General features: G+C 38.6%; 1 protein-coding gene across 1 annotated transcript in view; it reads left to right on the top strand.

The window, feature by feature from the left end:
• The window catches only part of TSPAN8 (tetraspanin 8), a 37,809-nt gene that overhangs the window by 2,432 nt on the left and 17,266 nt on the right, over window positions 1-18,111 (top strand). The window contains exon 2 of the mRNA XM_082256493.1: window positions 8,918-8,980. Within this exon, the coding sequence (XP_082112619.1) occupies window positions 8,918-8,980 (63 nt within the window). The remainder of the gene's footprint in view (window positions 1-8,917; window positions 8,981-18,111) is intronic.

Below are 18,111 nucleotides of genomic sequence, written 5' to 3' on the forward strand. Positions count from 1 at the left end.
GGCTTAAGACAAATACATAAGCTAGCTAAAGCCTAAATTAATGATAACTTAATGCACCATTTTCTGAGGTTGACACTCCTTGTAAATGTGTGTGGGAATTGCAGCAAGTACAGGAAAAGGGGTGCTTATCTTATAGAGATAAGTGTGTAACATAGAAATGTCATTTAATTGCAAAAACAAACAATAGGCATGGACCTACCTTTTAATTACACAGTCCAAAGCTAATAGATCATTAAACTCAGTGGACTTTGCTCTTGATAGAAAAAGGAAGCTTGGCTATATGAAAATTATAATGTGAATTTGAATTCTCTTCAAATTTTAGTTCTTGGTTAACTATGTACAGTATATGGCCCTAATGTTCTGGAAAGTTTGTGATCATCACATCCAATATTTTGAAGACGGAGGTTTGATCTTAGGTATCCTCCAAATGCTAAAAGATCTATTATAATTATTTCAGTGTGCGCATGTAAACTGATGGTTGTATGCCCATGTGCATAAAAAGAGTTGATATTTTTGTGGGACCACTCATTTCTCATTTTCATCTGACAATGAATTTCTATAAACACCTTAAAGTGATTGTAAAATCACAACGTTTTTTAATTAAAGTGGAACTACAACACTGTACCTGAGCAAACAAACCAAAAAAACAATTCAAGTAATTTTTAATATTCAAAGCAAACCCATCCATCCATGTATCCATGTTTTATTATGCTGAGAAATCACTTTAAAAAAAAAAACACCCCCTAGGATCTGTGGCCATCTTGAGTAAGGGCAGACAATTAATGTAGCATTTTCTTCTTGGAATCTATCTGCCCTTAGCTCATGCATACATAGGGGGGGGGGGTAGCCCCCCTCCCCTGCCTAGGGCACCTGGGATGTATGATGTAATTTGCCTAGGCCTGAAAATGTAGGAAGTAGCTGAAGAAATTTAGAAAAAAAGTTTAAAACAAGTGCTGTAAATATGATATGCTTTCCTATCTGTTTGCTAATGCTAGCAGTATAAGGATTAAAACTAGTCAATGTTGATTAAAATAACAAACATGCTATAACTACCTGCTCTAAGCAATGGTTTTGCACAGAGCAGCCCTGATCTTTCTCTTCTCGGGTCCCCCACCAGTGCTCCTGGCTCCCCCCTCCCACTGAGTGCCCCCACAGCAAACTGCTTGCTATGGGGGCACTCGTGCATGCTCACTCTGCTGCCTCTGTGTGTCCATAAGACACAGAGTGAAGCTTGGCCCTGCACCTGTTCCCTCCTCACTGGCTGTGATTGCTCCCGCTGCTGTGTTTGCGCCAATGAGGAGGGAGAGAGCTGCTACAATGATGGATCAGGATCGGGCTCAGGTAAGTACAGTGAGGTAAAAAGTATTTGATCCTCTGCTGCTTTTGTACATTTCCCACTGGAAACCTTATGCTTTGAGGTTTTTTTTTTCTACTAAGGGGACAGGAAAACTTCAAAGGGATGGTGGACAGGTACATATACAGTCCAATCTTGGGTGAGAACCTCCTTCCCTCAGCCAGGGCAATGAAAATGGGTCGTGGATGTGTATTCCAGCATGATAATGACCCAAAACACACGGGAAAGGCAACAAAGGAGCAGCACATTAAGGTCCTGGAGTGGCCTAGCCAGTCTCCAGACCTTAATCCGATTGAAAATATGTGGAGGGAGCTGAAGTTTCGAGTTACCAAACATCAGCCTCGAAGCCTTAATGACTTGAAGAGTATCTGCAAAGAGGAGTGGGACAAAATCCCTCCTGAGATGTGTGCAAACCTGATGGCCAACCTAAAGAAACGTCTGACCTCTGTGATTGTCAACAATGGTTTTGCCACCAAAAATTAAGTCATGTTTTGTGAAGGGGTCAAATACTTATTTCACTCATTAAAGTGCCAATTAATTGATAACTTTTTTTTCTGGATTTTTTTGTTGTTATTCTGTTTCTTACTGTTAAATACACCTACCATTAAATTATAGACTGATAATTTCTTTGTCAGTGGGCAAACGTACAAAATCAGCAGGGGATTAAATATTTTTTTTCCCTTACTGTATAAGGGGGGCCTGCTTGCAGAACCTTAATGCATTCAATGCATTAAGGTAAAAACCTTCTGCCTTTTCAACCCCTTTAAAGCAGAGCTTAAATGTTCCTGAGAACCACAAACTTGAAACAGAATGTAATTCATTTTTAAGCAAACTCACTCATTCATCCATGTCGTTATGCTTTATTTTGTTGAGAAATTACTTTGAAAATCATTCCCCTAGCATTTCTAGCTGTGGCCATCTTGAGTAGGGGCAGCTGATTTCCTGTAGCATTTACTTCCTGGAATTCACCTGCCCTTAGCTCAGACATTCAGGCAGGAGGGTATGCCTGAGGGTAGATGAGAAATCCCCTCCTCCTCTCCTTTAGATAAAATAAAAACTGCCCTCAAAACTCCTGGGATGTATGACATCATTTTGAAGTAGGCCAGAAACCAGGAAGCAACTGAATAAATGTACAAAAAAAAGAAGTTAAAAAGAAGTTAATTTTCGGTTCAAAAGTTTTTATTAGAGTTTTACACAGTTTGAAAATGGAACATATATACAGCCACAAATAATGGCCATTACAATTATGAATACAAACAGAGACCAGCTATCCGAGGTCTCCTGTTAATAGATACAGCGATTGCAAGGAAGGCTAATGATAACAACCTTGTAACCATAGATCCAAAAAACAGAGAAAAAAAAAAAGGAAAGAATCATAAAGGGGAGGAGAGAATTGAAAGAGAAGTATAAGAAAGTGCCACAGAAGGACATCAAAAAAGAGAGGGAAAAGAAAAGAAGCAGAGAAGGTAGAGGATAACCCAAGAGACCTAGAGATCACAGCCTAAACTAGCAAATAGCAAGTACCCTTGCTAGGAGGTTAGGGGAACCTTCATATAGGTTGCCCATGGTTCCCAAGTTTGCTTGAACAAGGCTCGTTTATCATTGAGTACACTTGCAACCCATTCATGAACCATAATCCAAGAAACCTTATGTTTCAAACCAGAGATAGAAACAGAGGATGACTTCCAGGATCTTGCAATAGTGATTTTGGCTGCCAAAAGTACAAAGTAAATCAACCGTCGAATAAGGCATTGCAAACTCAGCAGGGTGTCATTAAGCAGGACATTATGGACCTGTTGAGTAATCAGGGCACCCGTCAATTTGTGGAGAATACAAAAAACCTTGCTCCAAAAACCACGGATCCTTGGGCATTCCCAGCAGATGTGGAGTATTGTGACGACTCCGCCAATGCCGTTGGGTACATTCTGGCTAGGCGAGTAGGGACCAGATACCACCTAGTGAGGACTTTATTGCTCAGGGCAAAGTCAGATACTTTCATAGATGAATACGTAAGCAATCCCAAAGTGCAAAAGAGTGAGATAGCGTAGGTGCAAACACCGGGGGTCTGTCCCTGGGAAGGAAGGCACCACAGTAAAAAGTCAATTGAGTGGGATGGGATTGCCTGCCATTCCATTGACCAAAACAAGTTAATTTAATACACTTTCCTATCTATTTACCAATGTTAGTAGCATAGAATTAAAAATAGTTAATGTTTATTTAGAGAGTTTCGTTCTGCCTTAAGGCCATCAGATAAGTTCACATAAAACATAGCTTATAAAAAAAACTGAAAAAACGACTTACAATGATAGATATGCACTTAGCAATTATATCTGATAGATAGATGATATAGATATTAATCATTATAGGAGTGCATCAGAAGCTTACATGGTTCCAACGTCCAACCATATTTATCACAAAATGCTTCTAGGAAATAACTTAAAGTATATCTAAAGCCACAAGTTGTCATTCTAATTTGAGAGTAGGGAATGGTTAAAAGCTCTTGGCTCTTTTCTTTTCTCTTCGTTTTTTTTTTTTTTTTTTTTTTTTTTTGCTGTCTTTGATTTTTCCTCATTTCCCATATCAAGACACAACAGAAAATACAATAAAATCCCTCCAAAAAAAAGTAAATTCTATTTTGTTCCAGTTTGAACATAAACTTTTGGATTTTATCTTACTTTCAATCCCACTGACAGTGGGTCACCAGGACAAAAAGAAGGTGAATCTTCTTAGCAATGAAACACACAACAATAAAAACTGTACCCTTCCCCAACATACCCAATTTTTTAAAAAATATTAAAAATCGTTTTGGATTCACCATACACATGACACTAACATTTTAAGTATTTTTTATTTCCTTGAAATGCTTGTCAGAAAGCAATATTTTATACCTGATTTTGCTATTTCACTGTACACCCAACACTTGCACAATAGTGGGAGATGGTCAGTGATGTATAGTCATAAAAGAGTATGCATAAACAATTGTTCATTGTATTCTTAGCAATGACCAATGAATACAGAACTGAATACTATATTTGTCTAAATCAGAAAATAATAGTAATTGCATTTCACAGCATAGCATCTAGTGTCAGCATTGCATACCCAATGAAAGTCAAATGTATTTAAATATTTTTTTATGCCTAGGTCCTATATATATATATATATATATATATATATATACCATATATACGTAAGTTGTCACTTTTTAAGGGAGTTTTCTCTTAGCTTGGTGAATAAGGTGAAGATCTGTTGACTTCAGTCATCCAATCAAGTGCAATTGTGCCTATGTGCACAAAGCCAAGGTCAAAAAGACATTGATTTAATAAAGCCAAATGTTGTGCAATGGTATCAGCTAAATGATCAGACCAGTGTTGATATGCAATTTCTACCTTGCTAAACAATGGAGGTCAACATAACATTGCATAGCGGGAGGTCAACATAACATTACATAGCGGGAGGTCAACATAACATTGCATAGCGGGAGGTCAACATAACATTGCATAGTGGATATCATATGAACAGAGGAGTGAAGTATAGAACATTAATATTAACAGTAGGGAAAACAGAAATGGAAGAAAATAGAACAATTCTACAAATGGCCACTATGACGGCAGTAGAGTTCCTGAGTTCAGTTCAGCTTCTGAGAGAGAAAAAAGACAATGTCTCTCACATGCACACCTTATGAAGGAAGGTACTGGAACGCTAATGGCTGGGTGCATCTGTGGCTGGCATTGGCTTCACACTGGCACTGCTGCTGTTTTCTTCAGTCAGGAAGTTCTGGTGGCTAAAGATAGGGCCACCCCACTGCATGAACAGCCTCTCCACATGGACTGTAGCAAAGTCCTCTCCAGTGAGCGGAGCTTAGATAGATGCAGCATGCTCTTGTGCTCAATGCTCGTGGCCCACACACCAGACTTAACGGGAGAGAATTTAAATGGGGCACCAGCACCTGGTGACATTTCAGTTGCCCAGTCTCTGCTGTCCAATCAGACAGGGTCTCTCTGAGCAAAGGAAACAAGAAGGAGACATCATTTGCATCCCCTGGGTGTTTCCAGGAGCTCAGGGAATGTTGGGAACCCATAAGATTGTGGGAGTCTGAATTAAAGGGATCGGCACCTGACTGTGGATAAAGGGGCACTCTGCCACACAAAAAGGCTGTTGAATGTACAAGCATATTTTGAGGTAAAGCTCTACTGACTTTCATTATCCATTCGTGTGCAAGCAAAAATACTTTTGTTTTGTTTTTTTTTCTTGCATGTGATTGGGTATCCCCTGAAAGACTAAGGAAAAATCCTCTTACAAACTGAAAGTGGTTGTAAAGGCTGAATGTTTTTTACCTTCATGCATTCTATTACTTTTTAATTATTTTTTTAAAAACAAAAAATGTATTACCATTTGAACATTCCCTAGCAATTAGAACAACCTATTCGACTTCAAATAAAACAACCCCACGGTTTGAGAAGTTTGGTGAGGAGGAAAATTTGTGGTTCCATGGAGCCCTGACCTCAACCCCAAAGAACATCTTTGGAATGTTTTGGAATGCTGATTGGAAGCCAGGTCTTTTCTTTTTTTTCTTTTTTTGATTTTAGAAATGCTCAGGTGGAAGAATGGGCATACATTTCCACTGTTGAGTGCCTAAATATTGTGGCATACCTTCCCAGAAAAGTAGAGGCTATTAGAGCTGTAAAGGTGAGTGGCAAATCCATATTAATGCTCATTCCTTTGAAATGGAATGTGGAATGTCCAACAAACTCATACAGCTGTGAGGGTCACAAACTTTTAGCCATGTAGTTTATATTGTGCTGCCACCATAAGTCATCATCAGAAATGTCAAAAATATTGACACAGATATTGTTAAAAATCATTGGATCCAAGTTAAAATCTACTAATTCTATGGTAAAAAATCTGAACGCATGTAACCATTATTACTTAGATAACAAGCAGTAAAGGCTTTTTGCCTCTACTCAACTATCACCTCAATTGTGATAAATCTCTCAGGACAGTTTATTGTGTTTAATATCTCTTTGAAAGATATAGGCCTCCCAAGAGTTCCCGTTTAGCAACATGGATAGTAAAACCAATAAACATGTAGTGCATAAAAAGTGCTATTTAAAGGCCTTTACAACATAAACTTGATTTTGTCAGGCATTTTAGGGCTAGGCTCACAAACGTATTTTAGAGCTCCTCAAACATGATCTTTCACACAAGTATTTATAACAATACATCGTTGAGTCATATCCTGTGTGTCATATTAGCATGAGTGCATTACGTGATGGGGTAAGGTATCATAAGCAGTTTTTGGTAACAATATTCATAGTGGCTTCAAAAAATATATAAGATCTCTGTATTTTTCTATGACAATTATGTTTACAATAAAAGTTAATGGAAAACTAAAATGCAAACCTTGGGGTCATTTATGACTGAAAAAATTTATGAGCCTTGGTAACCATGCAACCAAATAAGCATAAACAAACACATTCCTATGTGTAAAGTAAGTACAAATGTTTTCTGAAGCAATAAAAGTGATGCAGACAAAGATTAAAAGAGGATCAAACTGACATCACGTACATACTGTATCTGGTGCAGCAATGGTTTGCAATTTTCATTACGAGCATGGCAGTATTTGCTGAAAGCAGAACTTTAGCTAGAAACAGTGAAATACCAAAACCAGTTTCAGCAGCAATGTTTACCATCAATCCAGAGATTTTGCAATACTTTTTTCTGCTTCTGATGGCCAATATTAATAAATCCACTTCCTCAGAAGCCAGGTTATCTTGGACCCACCCCCAAGCAGTGAAAGAAGAAGCAGCAAAGTTGGTGGTGTCAGTGGGGAGTCTATATTTGAAAAAAACTTTTGGATGAACATCTTAGCAAAAATAATCCGCACGGACATGGGAAATGGTAGTGACATAACACAAACACAAACACACACACACATTGAACTGGATGGACTGGTGTCTTTATTCAACCCCACCAACTATAGAACTATATGTAACTATGAGGGGAGCATGAGAATAGGTCACCCTTGGCCAACATCATGTAGGTTCTTATAAATATAAAATAGTGTTGCGCACAGTGAAAATCAATTCAAATGTGTGAAATAAATAGTGCTAAAAATAATAATAGATATATATAACCCTCAAGTGCTGGATCCCGATTCTAAAATCTGGTGTGTATAAAATGCGTCACTGAGAGATAAAAATGTAAAAAAATTTGATAAATAATATGTGATCCCTAAAATGTGAAAAGTAGAAAAAAATCCAACATATATAAAATCCTGCTGAGAGATATATATTGGATTTTTTTCTACTTTTCACATTTTAGGTATCACATATTATTTATCACATTTTTACACATTTTTATCTCTCAGTGACGCATTTTATACACACCAGATTTTAGAATCGGGATCCAGCACTTGAGGGTTATATATATCTATTATTATTTTTAGCACTATTTATTTCACACATTTGAATAGATTTTTACTGTGCGCAACACTATTTTATATTTATTGGCTCTGTTACACTTTTATGAGAAGTGAAGTGTCTGCGGCATTTTAAAAAATCTATATTAGGAAGGTTGCTCGCAGGAATTTTTATCTTTTTAGATCATGTAGGTTCTTGATCTGTGCTAGTGAGTGAGCCCCATACAGGGTTAGATGGACAGAGGGCTGGAGATGAGGACCCAAAATAGGGGAGTCACAAGGGAGAAAGCAGAAGGAATTTAGATATCCCTGACCCTCATTATCAGGTCTGTAGACTGGAGTGAGAAAGCATTCAGGCCCTAGACTCAACAGTATATCCCAAAGAAGGACCCTCAGTTGAAAAACACATCAACGAGTGTCTGGGAAAGCGGCTGTTGTTTAAAAAGTCGTATTGCTAGAACTATTGTTCTATGCTCTGTAAAGAGTAGTGGGACTGCTGTGTCATGCACTGTAAAGAGGAAGACATGATGTTGGGCCTCTGGCTAAGAAAATGTGAGTACTGGGTAAAGGGATGGTGACACAATATGGCAGAGTCCCTCTTAAAGGCAGATATGTGCGTATCCTATCTGGTGAAGAATCGGGGCTGGACCTGGGCCAGCTTGGCAGGAACCACTGTCCAATCCAGGTCACTTACAAGCATACTTTTTTTCAGCACCTGTACTAATGGTCTCCTCATACTGCATTTCTTTTCACACTCCAGCCCTGCTATACAGGCACTGCAAAAGGCTGATTCCAGGTCAAATGCACTGTTTGCATTTAAAAAATAAATTTTCTAGAATAAGCTGCATTAATTGTGTGTTGTATATTTGCTTCATCAGAGTTCATCTTTATCTGCTTACCTAAAGTGCATGTCCAGCCATAACGTTTTTCCTAGTTTTTTCAAAAACTAGGATAGGGCTAAAACCCCTACGAGAATCCTATGTTAGTCTGTGTTTGACTGAACATGTGCCACACCCATTAAAAATCATGTACTAAAAATTTTCTTGCAGTATTTTGGGCCTGATTTTAAATAATACATTAAAACTGAAATGGTGGTATATAGTAGATTTTGCAGTATTTTACTAATACTTTATGTTACTTTGCAGTTATGCGGCTGTGTCATTTTGGGTGTGTCCATTTACCTTCGTGTCAGTAAAGATGCTCAACAGGTAAGTCTTATCCCTTCCTGCAGAGGTTTAATGCAAAAAAGATTTATTGTTTGTAGTTATTTTGTTAGTGTTCCAAAGGATAGTGTTCAAAAAGTGTACAAATAGGCAATTTAACTATGCTAAAAAATGCTAAACAAAACTATTTCATGAATTAGAAATACGTAAACTACCATATTTGAAGTGTATATGCAAATCATTTTTTTAAGGAAAAGGGTGGGCATCGGAAAAAAATAAATAAATTTATATATATATATATATACATATTGTATAAGTATCCGCTGGTCATATGAAGCATGCTTGAAGTGTATTTCTACTTTTGCAGTCAAATTTGAGAAAACCCCACTTTTGTTTGCTGTGTGCTCCTATTCACACAGCATACATGAAAAAAAGTGAATGAGTGGCTGGGTCAGAGGTTGTGACATCATCAGCCCACCTCTCTGACTCAGCCAATCAAAGGAAGCTTAGTACTTACTAAGAATACTTATTGCTAGAATACATTGCTTTCTATCAGGGCCGGATTAAGAGCATCATGGGCTTGGTGCTGAGGATTTTGAAGGGCCTTAAGGGCCGTGCCTTGGCATGCACCCAGAGGAGGAAGGGTGCAGCCATGCATGCCTAATTCAACATGGGATGCTGTCTCTGAAGCCCATAAACACATCCATGCATCGGCAACTGTCCCTCCTTGTCCGGCCTTCGTGCTGTGTGGGGAGGTTCTGAGGGAGCTGCCTGGGGAAGCGAGCATAGAAGCCAGACTTCTGTGTTTACAAGTGACAGAAGAGCGGTAACAGTGAATATGGCCAACCCGGGGCCTATATTAAGGTAGGGGCCTGGAGCTGCAGCTCCAATAGCCCCTACGTTAATCTGGCCCTGCTTTCTATGAATGGCTGAATGCCAATCAGATAGACTTTATTGTTTTCCAGGTATGAGACAGGAAGGTCTCGGCTCGCCCCTGGAACACAGTGCTGTATGCTATATGTAGCCTCAACTACATACAGTTTATACAGCGTATCCAGCGGCTTCACATGTTAGTGAAGGTCAGTTTGTCTGGGCCAGCTTGGCCCAAACAAGCTATGTAAAATGTAATAAAAGCTGGAGTTTAGCTTTAACTGTACTAGCTGCTATACAGGAATCATTTTTCTTTTATTTATAACTGCTACCTTAAAGTTCTTCTACATCTGCATCCTGTAGATACAAATAAAAAGTGTCTAAATCCAAAATCAAAAAATGTGATATGTTTAAGCCTACTATTCCTTAGATTTAGTGGCTTCATTCGTTTTTACTTTTCAGTCTAGGGATATTTTCAGCAAATACAGAAAATACTTGTAGATTTTGCCAGAAATGAAGTGTTCTTGTAATTTCATGTGAGCTTTAAAGGATAAGTCCATTCTAACACTAAAATCCCTACATCTATAGAACTCCACAATCTAACACTAACCTATCTAGCCCTGTAAAGAAAAAATCAGTATACATACCTTTTTTGAAGCTGATCCGACCCGATCCCACGCTGAGCTGTCAGCCGCGGCTTCACTGTGGAGGCTGGTGAAGTTGAACAAAGTCGACAACAGAAGCCCAATAGTAAGTTTATGGGTGACGTCACTCCCCATTTAGTAAGCCAACTATATAGTGTTTCTGTTCTTTAAAGGCCTGTACACACGGTAAGAAAATCAGAAGTAAAATTTCGTCCGATGCACGAACTGCCGATTTTCGGATCGCTAGTATGGTGCTTTCGACAGCCAATTACAAATTTTCGTAAGACAAAAGCTGAATGTGCAGGCTATAAACGTTTTATTGTACGTGAACACAACGTCCAATTTTAATTTAATTAGTACAGTTTTTGTCCAAAAGAAATCATAAGAGCAAGACTACGCATGCTCGGAAATAAAAGAATACATACAAAACAATTCAAAACATGACATCACTTCGGAAGTTGAATTCTGTCCTACGAGAATTTTTGTATGAAATTAACCTCTTCACATGAGACTAGCATGCAACAAAAAACGTGTGAAAATTCGTCCAATGATCTGATTGTGTGTACGAGGCTTTAGACTCCTATTTACAGTATCTCACAAAAGTGAGTACATCCCTCACATTTTTGTAAATATTTTATTGTATCTTTTCATGTGACAACACTGAAGAAATGACACTTTGCTACAATGTAAAGTAGTGAGTGTACAGCTTGTATAACAGTGTAAATTTGCTGTCCCCTCAAAATCACTCAACAAACAGCCATTAATGTCTAAACCGCTGTCAACAAAAGTGAGTAAACCCCTAAGTGGAAATGTCCAAACTGGGCCCAAAGTGTCATTATTTTGTGTGGCCACCATTATTTACTAGTAATGACTTAACCCTCTTGGGTATGGAGTTCACCAGAGCTTTACAGGTTGCCACTGGAGTCCTCCTCCATGACGAGATAATGAGTTAGTGGGCGTTAGAGACCATGCTCTCCTCCACCTTCCATTTGAGGATGCCCCATAGATGCTCAATAGGGTTTAGGTCTGGAGAAATGCTTGGCCCATTTATCACCTTTACCCTCAGCTTCTTTAGCAAAGCAGTGGTCATCTTGGAGGTGTGTTTGGGGTCGTTATCTTGTTGAGATACTGCCCTGTGGCCCACTTTCAAAAGGGAGGGGATCATGCTCTGCTTCAGCATGTCACAGTACGTGTCAGCAGCACTCATGCAGCCCCAGACCATGACATTTCCACCCCCATGATTGACTGTAGGCAAGACACACTTGTCTTTGTACTCCTCGCCTGGTTGCTGTCACACACGCTTAACACCATTTGAACCAAATAAGTTTATCTTGGTCTCATCAGACCACAGGACATGGTTCCAGTAATCCATGTCCTTAGTCTGCTTGCCTTCAGCATACTGTTTGCAGGTTTTCTTGTGCATCATCTTTAGAAGAGGCTTCCTTCTGGGACAACAGCCATACAGACCAATTTGATGCAGTGTGCGGTGTATGGTCTGAGCACTGACAGGCTGACCCCCCAACCCCTTCAACCTCTGCAGCAATACTGGCAGCACTTATACCTCTATTTCCAAAAGACAATCTCTAGCTATGATGCTGAGCATGTCCACTCAACTTCTTTGGTCGACCACGGTGAGGCCTGTTCTAAGTGGAACTGTTAAACCGCTGTATGGTCTTAGCCATCATGCTGCAGCTCAGTTTCGGGGTCTTGGCAATCTTCCTATAGCCTAGGCCATCTTTATTTAGAGCAACAATTATTTTTTTTCAGATCCTCAGAGAGTTCTTTGCCCTGAGGTGCCATGTTGAATTTCCAGTGACCAGTATGAGAGAGTGAGAGCAATAACACCAAATTTAACACACCTGCTCCCCATTCACACCTGAGACCTTGTAACACTAATGAGTCACATGACACTGGGGAGAGACAATGGCTAATTGGGCCAAATTTGGACATTTTAACTTAGGGGTGTACTCACTTTTGTTGCCAGCGGTTTAGACATTAATGGCTGTGTGTTGAGTTATTTTGAGGGGACAGCAAATTTACACTGTTATACAAGCTGTACACTCAATACTTTACAATAGAAAAAAGTAACCTCTCGCGCTATCACAAAAACACAGGAAAGGTGCATGACTGGGGTAGCAGCTATCACTTAACTCCTTAAGGAATACAACATATTTAAAAGACTTGTTACAAGAAAAAGAGAGGTGAGAGGCTAGCGAGCACTGTTTGGTGATATTTTAACCACTTTACCACTGGAGGATTTTGCTGTCTTACGTCCAGGCCACTTTTTGTGATTTGGCACTGTGCAACTTTAACGGACAATTGCGCGGTCGTGCGATGCCGTACCCAAACAAAATTTACGTCCTTTTTTTCCCACAAACAGAGCTTTCTTTTGGTGGTATTTGATTACCTGTGCGATTTTTACTTTTTGCGCTATAAACAAAAAAAGAGTGTAAATTTTGAAAAAATAACAATATTTTTCACATTTTTTATAAGAAATTCCCCCCCAAAAAAATGTAAAAATCTAATTTTTTTTAAATTTTTGGCCAATTTGTTTTCTGCTACCTATGTTTGGTAAAAAAAAATCACAATAAGCGTATTTTGATTGGTTTGCGCAAAAGTTATTGCGTTTACTAACTAAGTGAAAGATTTCTGTCATTTTTGGTGTTTTTTTTTTTAACGAGTAATGGCGGCGATCTGCGATTTTTTTTGCGGGACTGCGACATTGCGGCGGACAGATCGGACCCTTGACTGACATTTTTGACACTTTTGGGGGTACCAGTGACATTACTACAGTAATCAGTGCTATAAATATGCACTGTTACTGTAAAAATGACACTGTCAGGGAAGGGGTTAATTTTATTGGAGAGGGAGGGGTTAATGTATGCCTGGTGCTTACTAACATGTGTGGGGGGAGGTGACTGAGTGACACAAGGACAGATCGCATGTTCAGCTATGCTGAACCCTGCAATCTGTCACTGTCTGTCACTTAGGAGATCCGCCCGCTTTGTTTACACAAGCGGGCGGATCTCCAAACTCGATTCCCCGACGATCGGGGAAGAGCAGCGGCGATCGCCGCCGCTCCTCCCCTGGCCTGACTCCCGCTGTGAATGAATACAGCGGGAGCGAGCCTCTGAAATGGAAAGCCACAAATGGAGGAGTCCAGCGACGTAGGTCTACGTCGCTGGACGATAACTAACCACTTTGGCGCAGTAGAGCTTGAGTGAGCGGTCGGCAAGTGGTTAAAGAAGACGACCATCACTTATCACTGGTCATTATGGATGAAGGGTCTCACCTTATACACCTTCATTGGACATCATATATATTGTTTTATACATTGCTTTCTGCACTGCTGAATTGGACTGTTCATTTTATCCTGATTTTGTTGTATATTCACCTTTTTAATCACATCGGTCACATTATTAATTGTTTCTACACTGCGATATGTGGATGTCCTATTCCACATAGTAAATTACCGAATTTTTATTGCCTCACTTATTTATTACATGTGGTGATTTATTTTAATGTATTTGATTGAATTATACAATACTCAGCCACTTATATATTTTTATTTTGTATGTTAATTTACATACACACCTTTGAGAGGTAGCGCTTCACTACATTTACTTTTCAATACTCACTACTTTATATTGTAGCAAAGTGTCATTTCCTCAGTGTTGTCACATGTAAACATATAAAAAAATATTTACAAAATTGTGAGGGGTGTACTCACTTTTGTGAGATACTGTATATTGCATTTTACCACATGGGATTTACATTAGACTGAAACAGTTAATAAGGTACTGACTTGTAGTAAATCTTTAGGGCTCATGCGCACAGCCAATTAAGGCTGACCCAGATCCGCATATTGATGTTGTGTATACAGGTGGGTCGTTTCCAATAGGTCATGAACAGGAAGCCTGTACAAATTATTGACAGGCTGATGCTGTCTGTGGTTGTCTGCACCCATGGATGCACACCCATCTAGAACCACAAGTACTCACTTCATGTGCAGTTACGTGTGAACAGCTGTGGACAGCCAAAGATAGTATTAGCCTGTCATTGATTTGTGCAGGTTTCCTGCAACTGATTAGAAACATCTGCCCATACCCATGCAAACATTTGCTGGGCGGTATACAGCTGTAGTCAGATGTGTACATGAGCCCTAATTATCAGCTCTGAAGTGTAATTTATTGATAAGTTGACTTCTTGACTACACTCATACGGGCTATGGGCCTCCTTCCCTGATCAAATTCTCCTGCATTTAAGCATACATGCATTTATATGCATTTAGAACCAATCAGAGTGTCTAAATCGTCTTCTTTTCCAAAAAAACAATTAAACTGAATGTGCCTGAATGAAAAAAACCTCATAAGGGTTGTTTTGCTAAAGGCAAATAAGTTGTTCACGTAGCAAGGTGAATCTTCACTTTTTCTTTATCTTAGTGAATTATTTGAAGCTCTGCTTCCATCATCAAATAATTTGCAAGCAAAAAAGCCTTTTTTTTTCCAGACGAGTTTGTATTGAGGATAAACAGCAAATAATCAGTGTTACAAACATTCTATAGTCAGAGATTGATATGTTAGATTGTTTTTTTTTTTTATTATTCCTTTGCTTGTGATAGTGTATTCTTTGCGAAGTGAATTTTCACCACATTCCCTAAGCCAGTGATGGCGAACCTTGGCACCCCAGATGATTTGGAACTACATTTCCCAAGATGCTCAACTAGACTTTCCCATGATGCTCCTATGTGATTGCACATCATGGGAAATGTAGTTCCAAAACATCTGGGGTGCCAAGGTTCGCCATCACTGCGCCTAAGCTAAGTAAAAATTGCTTTGCAAAGTGAACACGCTTTACGCATTTATATGCATTTAGAAACCATATAAACTAATATAATGCATGTCATTCCCTGTGTGAGTGTGTGCACGCCTATGGAAAAGCTCCATATACAGTACAAAGCCCTACACTCACAGTTGATCCACAGGAAGGTTAAAAAAAAAACTAAGTGTTACAGAAATTATCTTCACAGTATTATCATTTTATAGTCTTTATATTCATTACCATCCTGTCCATCCCACACTGTCATATTTATACAATAATATACCACTAGGAGTAGAATAAATATCCTGCTCACCCAGCGCTCCAAAACTTTTTAAATAATAGAAAAGCACATCTGACTGTACTCTAAAATTACTAGCTGCCACTATAAATTACACAAGCATAAAAAGAAGGTGCACTCTTTAAAAGTTTTAAAATTGAATAAAACTCCCCATGAGTCCACTAGCGGCGCTCAAGGTGCATAGTACACATACACCAATATCACATGTAAATAAATAGAATTATTGGTGAGTGAACTACTACAATATATATTTCTAAATGTGATCCAGATAGAAGATATCAGTCCAAATAATAGTCCGTTAAGGTGCAGCACAACCGCATGCTAACAGCAGGATACAAGACCTCCACCTCACCGCAGTGCACGCCCAATGGAAATGCACTTACCAACGGTGGCTTAAATAAAAGCCTGTAGTATCAATCACTGCAATGTCTGTAGTATCAATTCACTGCAGTGAACTGCGTGCACTGCGGTTCTTATTTCCTTTATATAATAAAAAAGCAGCTATTAAATACCTAAAATTAAATTTATATATATATATATATATATATATATATATATATATATATATATATATATATATAAACGTTTTTGGGTAGAGTGTTGCATGACAAAATAATTGTCAGTCAAAATATCACAGCACTAAAACTGAACAATGGCCTGTTAATGAAGGGGGATAACAGGCTGGTACACAAGTAGTTAAGCTTTTAACATCACTGGGAGAGGGGTTTCCCATCTCATTATGTCTGCAACTAATTACAGTGATATCTGATAACTCGCTGACAGAAACCTACTTTCCATAACTGATGGAAACATATGAAAGGGTCCAAAGAACCAATTTCCTAATTATAAAATGGACTGGTTCACCTAGTGGAAATCATCTCTACAGAATGCCTGCTTGTTTTGAATTTTCTGAAAACCAATCTGCACAGCACTAATAATATATTTTTACTACTCCTGTCCTTACAGATGTATTATCTCAGTGATTTTTTTTATTTTAGCAAATGTATTAATAGTTAACCAATATGATAGTGGCAATATGATAAGAAAAGCATTTTCTTCAAACAAGAATCTTCCACTCCTAAATGCCTTTAAATACTTTGCAGCTTCAGGGGATTTCCATGTTATTTTAGTAAAATAAATGATTAATTTTATTAATGTATCCTACCGACAGCTTCTATCAAAAGCAGGAATTTTTTGTTGTAAATTGCTTTAATATGCTGATATATATTTGTGATTAAATGCTGGTCAAAAGTGTATTGAAAATGCCTGAAATGTATCATGTATCCATTGTTAGCATTACTTTTGGAATTAATAGATAAAAGGCAATACATGTCCAAGAAGTGCACATATAAATCCTAGATCTCAAATCCAAAAATATGTTACATAATTAATAAAGAATGAAAAAAGACACAAGGCCATCTAGTTCAACCATTACAAAAAAATGAACTGATAGAAAAGCTCATAGGTGTGCACAGCCTATTGCAGGGGTCTTCAAACTATGGCCCTCCAGTTGTTCAGGAACTACAATTCCCATCATGCCTAGTCATGTCTGTGAATGTCAGAGTTTTACAATGCCTCATGGGAAGTGTAGTTCCGCAACAGCTGGAGGGCCGTAGTTTGAGGATCCCTGGCCTATTGCATTAGGGTGTGCACCTAAAAGCTCAAACACATGCATGTGTGTATATATACTGATCGTGTCAGTAGAGCAGTGGACGGTGTTCGTAGGGCAGAGATTGGTGTCAGAAGGGCAGTGGATGGTGTCAGTAGTTTTTATTTTATTATATTATTTTTTACAATTTTATGTATTAATTATTTTTTTACAGCTTTTTTTAGGAGCCTTGTTAGGGGGCTTTGCTGAAATATAAGGGGTGTAAACAGGGGAAATCTGCACCACACAGGGCGATTAGGGTGTGCCCAGGCACACCTGGCACACCCTGTGTGCACGCCTATGGAAAAGCTCCATATACAGTACAAAGCCCTACACTCACAGTTGATCCACAGGAAGGTTAAAAAAAAAAACACTAAAGCATGACCCAATTCATTCTAGCACTTGGATGCGATCAGATATTCCCTGGATCACCCCTGGTGTTATTACCTCTAAAATTTACTACCTAGTTATATATTTTGTGCACTTTTTTAAAAAAAACAATCTACTGAGCTGGTCAGAAATTCAGAATTAGTTCTTGAGGAAGTCTATTCCACATTTTCACAACTCTTATTGAAGAATCCTTTCCATGTGTGGAGTTTAAATCTCTTTTTTTTCCAGGAGTAAAGATTGCCGCCTTGTCTTCTATAATGATCTGAAAGGGAATGACTCTAAATGAAAGGGAATGACTCTAAATGAAAGGGAATGACTCTAAATGAAAGGGAATGACTCTAAACCAGGTTCATTATATGGACCACTTATGTATTTATACATGTTGACCGTATTCCCCTTTAATCACCACTTTTCAGGAAAGAATACATTCAGTTCAGCTCTTTCCTCATAGTTGAACTCTTCCATGTCTTCCATGTCTATTTGCTAACATTCTCTGCAAAATAAA

The sequence above is a fragment of the Pelophylax lessonae genome, assembly GCF_965119305.1.
Source record: "Pelophylax lessonae genome assembly, chromosome: 4".
Lineage (NCBI taxonomy): Eukaryota > Metazoa > Chordata > Amphibia > Anura > Ranidae > Pelophylax > Pelophylax lessonae.